This window comes from Callorhinchus milii, unplaced genomic scaffold (genome assembly GCF_018977255.1).
Source record: "Callorhinchus milii isolate IMCB2004 unplaced genomic scaffold, IMCB_Cmil_1.0 Scaffold2, whole genome shotgun sequence".
Taxonomy (NCBI): domain Eukaryota; kingdom Metazoa; phylum Chordata; class Chondrichthyes; order Chimaeriformes; family Callorhinchidae; genus Callorhinchus; species Callorhinchus milii.
This window is the reverse complement of record NW_024704743.1, coordinates 20,807,558-20,817,582: the sequence shown is the minus strand read 5'-3', so window position 1 is coordinate 20,817,582 and position 10,025 is coordinate 20,807,558. Positions and strand designations below refer to the sequence as shown.

General features: G+C 43.6%; 1 protein-coding gene across 1 annotated transcript; it reads right to left on the bottom strand.

Moving 5' to 3' along the window:
* Positions 1–8,546: 8,546 nt before the first annotated feature.
* On the bottom strand, positions 8,547–9,635 carry ptf1a (pancreas associated transcription factor 1a). The gene is made up of 2 exons (XM_007889728.1): positions 9,053–9,635; positions 8,547–8,770 (listed from the first exon to the last, which is right to left on the bottom strand). The coding sequence occupies exons 1-2, from the start codon at positions 9,633–9,635 to the stop codon at positions 8,568–8,570; spliced, it is 786 nt and encodes a 261-aa protein (XP_007887919.1). The 3' UTR covers positions 8,547–8,567.
* Between the last annotated feature and the right edge of the window lie 390 nt (positions 9,636–10,025).

Sequence of the window (10,025 nt, the reverse complement as noted above, 5' to 3'; positions counted from 1 at the left end):
GATCAAGCTGAATATTCCAAATAAACGATTGGAGTAGGTGAAACTATGGCAAAAATACCAACAAGTGCATTCAAACGTTTAACCCATAAGCGTTTCCTTTGGTGTTTATTAAATTAAAAGAGGAAGAAGATCGCTTTAGCTTCTCATCGAAATATTGTTTTTATTGAGGAGAAACGCGTCTGTGCTACTCACCTATCTCATCCATGCGATGAAAGATGCATTCATAGATAAACTCGCAGCTGCATTAGTCTTGCGGGGGGGCAGGGGGGGAGGGGGGGGGGAATAAAAAAAACCCTGCTGAGAAATGCAAATAATAGGGGGAAACAGATCGGTTGGAAAGCAAAGTAATTCATGCCTAAAAGGGCTCAGGGCTGGTTTTGATAGTTGTCTTTTGAGGATGAGACGAGTCTGGTGAAAAATGACGCATGCTTTTGGACTTCAGGAGCGGGCAACTGACGAAGCCTCTACTTGGTGCTGCTGAACAAAAGAGGTCGCCTGAGCTCGCTAGATTGTAATGAGTTTATGTCCCCCCCCTCCTCCTCCTCCTCCTCCCGAGCACATTAAGTACATCATGGAAACTTGTTGCACTGGAATACTTTCCGCCGACGACTGCGGATGAAAGTGTCTGCTGGACATTCTGGGGTCTTGAGTGAGCACCGATTTGCCTGAGAATCTAATCCATCCCAAAGTCAAGCGCCCACCTCAGAAGATATTCAGGTCCTAATTGTTGCTATTGAACTCGCATAAATGTAATGAACTTTAAAACGAATGCAGGTATCATTAATTGCTCACAACGCCACCAAACTATGATATATATATATATGCTCATGTTACAATACTGTTCCCAACAAATTGGAAATGTGAAATGCGTTTTAAATCTCATCCATATCAGTGTTACTACATAACACACACACACACACATATATATATATATGGATGAGATTTAAAACGCATTTCACATTTCCAATTTGTTGGGGACAGTATTTATAATTTCAAAAACTGTTATAAACTTCCCTTCTTAATTTGTCAATTTATGTTGTTAACTCCCTCGGCAAGTGTCTGGATTCTCCCAGTGCGATGAGGAGTGACTTTCAACATTTCATAAGACCTGCCAGAATGCTTCACAGATACAAAGATACTATTCTGCAGCTTTAACAAAACCCAGTAAAACTCTAAACAAGATCTTCAACTTGACCTTGGAAAGGGGTTTTGTGCCTCTCGCTAATCTATCAAACCCCAGTCCATGACAATGATGCATTTAAAAGTATTGTCAGATGAATGGTCTGATAAATTCAGTGCTGAAAACATTGAGGTCATTTGTAATATGTTCAAATAGTGCGTCTGTTCATCAAAACGTTTTGTGACTTTCTGTAAGAAAATGAATCGCCAAAGCAGCACTGTAATATTTCCCAGGAGCCCAAAAAAAAGCTGTGAACAATTCTCATATTTAACGCGATATTTATATGCTTTGGTTCGGAACAAAAGTCATAGCAAGACGTCTTTATGGCTAATTCAGTCAAAGGCACATCTCTGGTTTTCCCGCAGAAAGGTCACTGTCGTTGTGTTTGGTCCACCGAGGGGGTGTTTTCAGATTGAAAACTGAGCCAGCTGTCTCTGTCATACCCTCGCCATTGGAGAGCACCAACTGTGCATGGTTGTTAGTCACATTCTACACCTGCAAAATATACCGATTACCAACACTTTTCAATTTTTTTAAAAAAAAACATTGCATAAACAATGCGAGCAGAGGCTGACAGCGATTGCCAGTGCAGCAACTCGAGTAGGTACCAGCCTCACTATTCCTTGGGCTGTCCCGTTGAATGGCCTCAGTCAGCGGAGATCAAAGGGGAGGGGGGGCATCAAACAAGTCTGCAAAGTTTGAAAACAAACTGGTCAATAAGTGTTCAAGGCGATATTCCCCAAGATAAATGACTCCTTCACTACTAACGTTTATTTGCAGACACTTGGGGGCAGTGAAGTGGCCATAGCGCGAAACCATACATTTAACACACCATGTAAGACTCATTCTGCCTTTAGGTGTTCAGAAACAAACTGCACGTTTCACGTTTTAATATTTGATTATAAAATACTAACATAATTTCCCATTCCATCAATAGATCTGCAATTGTTATCAACTGCAGTGAGTGTGTCCCTTTCTACAATCCAGTTACTAAAATAAACGTGTCTTGGGGGGACGAGGGGGGGGGGGGGGGTCTTGTGAAATTCCAAGTTGTTAAATCTTACCGAGATTTTGGCCTCTATTAAACTAGGAAATAGATTTGCTTTTGTGAAAAGGTTATTTTTGTCTGAAAGTTTCATTAAATCATATAAATCTCTTAAATTGTGTTGTAATTGGGTAGCACGTTGTCACTGAAAGTTATTATTAATTCTGAAGGTGACATTTTATCGATAACATGTACCCCAACTCCGGATTATTTTTCTAATTATACGATGAGAGCAGATTAGTGAGTTAAACCGATAGGCTCACAAGTTTGAGCTTTAAAATAGAAACCAACAGTTTTAATGTCAGCTTTCATACGTTCCATATTTATTTTTCATGTGCGTTATTTATTATAATTTCATCTGTGTATCCGAAAGGAATAAGATGGTCATAAAGTGCATGTAAGGTGTAGCGTTGCCTTCGGAGTTAACAAACATTCAGAGCTATCTGCACATATACTATCCCTTAATGTTTTCTCTGAACCTTTAAACGGGGTGGTTAAAATATAGGAGATGGCACACTTTATTTGACGCGCTTCCTTGGGTCAGTATTGTATGGGAAATAAAGGCATCGGTGGGGTGAAATCGCCATAAATGGTCATTATGTGCATACATGTTTTCATAGTTCATGCGTGGAAACATCTAACCTGAGATGGGAGAATGTGAACCAAACTGGGATGCGACTGACTAGTGAGGAATAAAGTCACAGAATTGAAACTCCTCAACAGAGTGCGTAACTTCAATTAAAACTGGATTCAAATGTTTGCATACTTTACCTTTTCTATTTATTTTTTTTAAGTAGGGAATATAATCTAGGTTGCCCTCACGTTGCTTGCCATGGAAAAAAAAACACAAATAAAACAGATATGCAGTTGTCCCAAGTCGCCTTTCAAAAGGGGTCACTGCCTGGGAAAAGCACCAACTGCACCCAGTCATTGTCAATATTTAATGCGGTTAAAGAGATGGTGCTATCTTAATGAAACCTGTTTTTAATGTGCGGGCTGCGGGTTATTCTGTGTGCAGATAAAGGCCGTGAGGTCCCAGATCCGGGAGCATTGTAACACTTCCACAGTTTGACCAAGTTGTGAGGCAGCGCACCGGAGAGCGAGAGAGGGACCCCGGCTCCAAAGCGGCTGAAACGCACCAATCTGAACCCTCCAGAGGGTTTGCTATTCAAATAGCAACAAATTAAACAGCCACCAGCAAAGAATCGGGGAAATGGGATGTGCACAGTGTGGCACAGAACAGAAAGATACACTGTCCTCTAAAGTGTGGCTGATATTTTACAAGAGAAGCCCTCCCCTCCTCGGCTTATTACCCGCTATCCTTCTGCTCCGTTGAGCAATGTTTGCTTAAAGAAAATCCCGTACGCATGCGCGCGTTGGTGCACTTGTTACTTCGGCGAAAACTTTGGAAAAGTTTTGGGAAGTTGCACAACTCTGGTTCTGAGAGCGGAGCGGCGCCAGACCCTTCGCCAATGCGAGAGGCCGGGGCGAGGCCACCCGAGGGCCGAGGAACCAAGTGCAAAACGAGTAAAAATATAGGTTTTAAGCATTAAAAGGCTGGAAAGGGTGCTTTTTTTTGTGTTGGTTTGCAGGGAGGACTTGCGCACAGACGCAGCGCGCCTTTGGCATTGACTCGCCCTTTATTTGGAAAGCGTGGCGGCCACCATGTAGCGTGTTTCATTACAGCATAAGCTTTTCATCGTGCGGCTTTGTTCCGAATGAAAGTAATGCTGTGAATTAAGAAATAACAATATTTTCCATCCGCTTGAAAATCCACGAGAAGAGCACTTGAGCTTGGCAAAAATCAGGCAAATCATTCATCATGCCACCCCGCACCTGTGGTCCTGGCATTCAAAGTATACAAACCTTTTCCTATTAACCTTAATTATTCAAAGCTCACAATGGTTGAAATAGAGCAGGTTGAAGTCTGTTATTGGTCGTAAATGTTTTCTGAAGATGCCTGAAGCTCATTGTTAGGCCGTCGATGAGGCTGCCCTCCTTTTTCAGTGTAGAGTAGCCTTGGACTTTTCAATTTTGAATCGCAACATCTGCTTAATCGTACGGATCAAAATATGGAGACACAAAACATATGTAATGGTTGATTTGTTAAATCCTGGTAATGAGTTATTAACAAGGGAAAACAATGGGACAGGATGGTGAGAGCCTTATGGTAACAGAGTCACTTTATGTAACGCCTGACGTTTCCCTTCTTGATAAATGGAACTAAGGTCTGAACGCCAGGTGATAGCAGGAAAATCAATGTCTTTGGGGCCAGCACTGAGACTTTTTTCTATGTGAAAAATTAGGAGACATAAATTTTAATTGGCTGATCAGGGAAGCAGTGGGCTTGAGTCTAATTGCCAGTAGATTTACCCAGAGAGACAAAACAAGATTTTGGCGTGTTTGTTTGCTTGCATCAGAGCTTCCAGTACAAGTGTATAATTGAAAATGTGTTTTATTATAACACATGTCATGCTTTACAGTTCCCATATTGTGCAAAGACAATAGTTAATGGTACATTAAAGACAAGCAAACCATGCCAACACGTCTTGGAGACATTGTAAGGGCCTCTCTCTTTGCTTGTTTTAGGCAGCTGCAGTCCAGGACCAGAAGCACAAAAAAGAACAAGTTTGAAATACCAGGTGCATCCTAGAGAACCACGACAGGGATTGATATGTTATAGCCTAGGACATGAACCTAGCAATAAAGATATCATTTCGATTGTTTGTGTCTTACACGCCATGTAAAGCAAGAGGCGCCACTGCAGACTGTTTCTGGCAAGCAAAGCTCTCCCTCACTGGGTTTCCCTGCAGCCAGAGTCTGGCTTCGGCCAAATCCGAACACCTGTTGGCCAGCCTCACATCCCGTCGTGGGAATCGTTTCATACGAATGATTCCAGATATATAAAATGCAATTTGTTGTAGAATTATTTCCAGCGATTACCACAAGCTGCACGATCGTTGGAAAGAAAAAAAAATTACCCACGAGGTTTTACCGAAGAGAATTCACTGGTGATCATCTCCACTTCACAGCTGGTATCCGATGTCCACAGAAAGATACATTATGAAAAGTGAATGAGTTTGTAGATTTGAAATATTTGACAATCTAAATGTTGCTGTGTGGTGGCCCCAGTCCAAGCTCCATTAACCCTGTGGAAAGGTTGGGTAGGCCAGTTAACATTGCCCTAAGGTGAGGTGTACTCATGCGCATTGCTTTTGTTGCAGTCATTTGAATTTTATTTCTCCTGGTTTCATATCTTAGACAGTATTTTTAAAAAATATTTGAAACCATTGTGATTTTAAAGTGAAGGTTTTGATGCCTCTCACTTAATCCAAACCACCGCACTTCTGCAAAATGCTCGCCAAAAGCACCTTAACATTACCCCCCACCCCCCCCCACCCCCCAAACACTTTCAGTTTGGCAAAAATGTTTGCAAGTTGGAACATTTTAGTATCAGGTGAATATTTTTAGGGAGACACACAGCTCCTTGGTAATAAAGTAACTGAATGTTTGTCAACACTGACTGTCCACACGCTGGTGCTTGCGAGGCTACACAACACTCGCTGACCATCAAACCTGGACATCTAAATATTCCCATTTAAATGTAAGCTATCCACACTTTTCCTTATCCATCATTTTTTCCTGTTTCGTATGTTAACATTACCCATTTCATGTCATAAGCTGTTTGGCCTGTTTGTTTGTCTTTAATATTGAAATTATCCTGGCGTCAACAGTTAAGTGTTTACCAGCAAGTCAGTGAGAAGCTGTCACTCCTCAAGAGGTCATGTTTAAAAGCACTTGCCAAAACAAGACATAAGAATGACAAGATAGGAACCCGAGTGTTTTATATGTGAAGACCCAGTCTTCCGCTTGATCTGCACAATACTAAAGGATGCTTTTGGGCATTGTATTCACACAAACAGAGGAAAGCAAATGAAAAGGTGCTATCTAAACAAGTGCTGTAAAGGCTTTAAAAAGTGTGTTGGTACAACACCGAATCAGTTTTAAATTTCCAGTCTCCCTGCAACGTACAGAAAATCGATTAAGGGATTTTTCAAATGTTTAATTACACTAAAGCCTGACATAAGATGCATTTTTAAAGGAATATAATGCCATTAAAAAATTGCAAATAATTGCTAAAATCGTTTCGGTGCATCTGTGCCATTCCTAATACTGCCAGCAATAACCTGAATTGCATTATTTAAGAAAACTAAACATAATTTAATATTTATATTGTGTTTTTATTATGAATTGTAAAAGATAAGTTGGGTGTGGAAAGTCAGATAGATTAAAAAAACAAATGCACCGATTGATGTGAGCAGGTCGAAATAGCCCAGGCAGTTTGACAGGTCAGACACTAAATCTGTAACGACTGCTGCACGAATAATGTCCCAACAAATAAGAGTAATTATAACTTGGCTTTTGCGGTGCTAGTTCCCATCCGCTTGGATATACCCCCGTTTCTAAATCTGCAGGGTTCATTGCATTGGCGATGTGCATGTGTGGGTCTGGGCAGGGCATCTGCCCAGCAGCTCCTGCTATCACTTTAACCCCTGAGCTGCTGCTGACTGACGGCAGAGCCGCCGCGAAGCTGCGAGTCAGACTGAATGCCACGGGAAATTTCCCTCCTCAAACACCTGCACTGTGCAGCACCAGGCGAGACTGCAAGTAAATGGGAACGGGGTTTTGTCATGGTTCTCTTAGGACTTTATTGGCCTTTTTAAATACCAAAAATGAGTGACTGGTCCCGACAACACAGTGGAATAATAACACACAAAGTCACCAGGCTCTCTTCCTTTGGCATTGTACCAAGCTTTCAAAATAATGGGATTTCTATGTTGTGAGGTGTATGCAAAATAATTAGATTTAACCCTACAGAGTTTTGCCATTATTCAACAAAGATAACGTGCAGCAGAAACAGAAATACAGAATCAAAGACAACACTTATGTGACTTTATCTGAAGTGCAATAGGCTTAATCTAAATCTGTCTACGATTTATTTACTTTGCAGCTTTTAAAACATTATTTTAGATGTTATTCTTCGTTATTTTTATGTTTTTACAGCCCGGGGGGGGGGGGGGGGGGGGGGGGAATGAATTTCTTCCGAGGATTTTATTTTATTGCATCTACAAGATCGAATCACTTTTATTTAAGTTTTATCGCGTTTTTAAAGTACATTCTTCACGTCGAACCTTTCTTTGATCCTCTTTTGTTGAGGAGAGCACCGTTGGACCCAGCTATTGGTTTATTTTGAGAAATGCAGCATTTGTCATAACTTTAGCTGTCTGTAATTCATTTCAAAATAGATACTTCCAACCTCGCCATGTATAATGTTAGCACTACACATTGTATTGCTTTTATTTGCATAATGTGTCCACAGGGTGATTGACGCGAGGCGCACTGTATAACATGAAAATCGTTGTGCACTACATTGTACTGCCAATGTCTTATAGATTTCCTGAGTCAGAGGTCTGTCAAGTCTGTGTAGTGTGTAGATTCTGCATTATGTTCTTCGTGTTACCAGAATTCATTGTGTTTTACGGGTTATGAATGACTTTTAAAGTCTGAGAAGAATGGAACAGAGTTGTCACAACCCACATGGCAGTAGAAACGAGAATTATTGAAACTGACTGAGACAGTAGATGTCTTTTTTTTTGTTTGTTTGTTGTGTGTGTGTGTGTGGTGTGGGTGGAGTGGGGGGGGGGGGGGGTGGGGTGCGCTTTTTGCCAGGATGGGAAAGAGCTTATGTACATCGTAAGTGGCTTGTGTGAATGAAGATACCACGTTATAACTGATGCAGGAGTTCATTCCGCGGTAAAGTTTTATTTTTGGGGGGAACAAGTTGCAATATGACATTTTTAATCAGAAATGATTATGTCGTGTCATGTGTGGAGAGTGTTATGCACTTAGAAAGTGTATCTTAACCAAACTGTGTCCAGCAGAAGTTCCAACACACCTGTTTTCAAAGCGAGAGACTTTTATATTGCTTCAACAGCTTTATTTTACAAGGTATAGGGGGAGAAGGTATATATTACAATAAATTAATTGTTATATATTGAAAAATATTTGTCAGAAATCCAAATATAACCAATTAGACCGTAAAGTCGGAATACAATCATTGAACACATCGTTAAGACAACTGATTAGAACATAATTCAATATATTAAGCCTTCGGAACGCAGTTTTGCACAGAACTAATTCAGATAATAAATATATAAATTAACGGTTCATAGATTTACATATCAACACATTCTTGATCTTCGCGTGAAAAGTTGCGTATGGGAATATATTAATTTTCATTAAATATACACGATTGGGGATTGAAAATGACCGATTCAACATCTACGAGACATAGTCAAAGGGTGGCTCGTTCTCGATGTTGTTCACAGAGGGTTTGGTGTTTGTTTTTCTGGGGTCTTCGGGGGTCCACACTTTTGCCGTCCTGATGACATTTTGTTCTTTGAGCTGTTTCTCGTCGGTCCAGGACAGGGAGTGACCCGCGAGAGGAGGTAATCCATAGTCTGGATCGTTTGGAGAGGGCGACCCTGGCAGAGGAGGAAACAACAACAAAAAAAAGAAGAGAAATGAATCAAACACATTTCACCCCAACGAAAAACACCCGGAGAGGTTACCCTCCCCTCGCAAACGCCTCCGCCAGCGTTTCGCCAGTGGCGTTTGAGCCCGAACAGCGAAAGGAAGCCGCTGCAAATCGCCTTTGCGTGAAAGCCCTCGAGGTGATGGGAAGGAAAGGTTAACGCAGCGCATTCTCCCCCCCCCAAAAAAAAAAAAATGTTCAGCCGTTCGCAGAGTAAACGCGAGCCACTTACTTGCACCCCTGTGGCAGATGATGACTTTTTTCGGTTGATTTGCGGGATCGTGTCCGGGGTTTCTCAAAGGCGTGTCCGATTGCACCAACTCCGAGAGGAAGTTAATGTACCCGATGGCCAGTCGGAGGGTATCGACTTTGGAGAGTCTCTTCTCGTAGGGGAGGGTGGGGATGTGAGTCCGGAGCCCTTCGAAGGCATCGTTGATGGATTGCATCCTCCTGCGCTCCCGCACGTTGGCTGCCTGTCGGAGATGCTGCATTTCGACCTCCGAGCGGACCCTCCTGCGCCTCCTGGCCAGGCTGCCGATGCCCTTGAGCCGGGGGGACACCTCGGCCGCGCTGTCCAGGCAGTCGAAGGAGAAGGAGGAGGAGGAGGAGGTGAAGGACAGGATGCCCGAGTCGCAGTGCTCGCCCTCCCTGTAGTACTCGCTGAGTTGGCTGCTCAGAAAGTCCACGTCCTCCTCCAGCAGCTCGTCCCCGTCCAGGTGGTCCCTGGACGACTGGTCCGTGAAGAAGTCCTCGTCGTCGAAGTAGGCGGCCGAGAAGCTGTCGAGTCCCGGGAAGTGCTCCAGCGCCGTGTCCATGGCGGCTCCGTCTCTCCCCACGCGCACCTTTCCCCCCCCTTCCCCCGCCCCCGCGGTCCCGGCCTCGCGGTGCAGCGCCGGTGACTGACCCCCGGGGACGGCACGCGAGCGCTCTTATACTGCACACAGCGGCGCGTGCCGCCGGCCAACCCCGCGGCCAATCACACTGCAGCTCAGCCACCGGGGGGGGGGGGGGGGGGAGGGGAGGGAGAGGGGGGATAGGGAGGGGGGATAGGGAGAGGGGGGGATAGGGAGAGGGGGGGATAGGGAGGGGGGCATAGGGAGAGGGGGGAGAGAGAGTGGGGAGAGAGAGAGGGGGAATGGAGAGAGGGGGGGAATGGAGAGAGGGGGGGAATGGAGAGAGAGAGGGAATGGAGAGAGAGGGGGAAT

What these genes read in the sequence shown, in the direction of transcription:
- ptf1a (XM_007889728.1), bottom strand. Translation starts at nt 9,635, where the DNA reads ATGGACACGGCGCTGGAGCACTTCCCGGGACTCGACAGCTTCTCGGCC. An exon ending in CATCTGCCACAGGGGTGCAA is followed by an intron (nt 8,771 to 9,052) that starts GTAAGTGGCTCG and finishes CTCCTCTGCCAG; the next exon opens with GGTCGCCCTCTCCAAACGAT.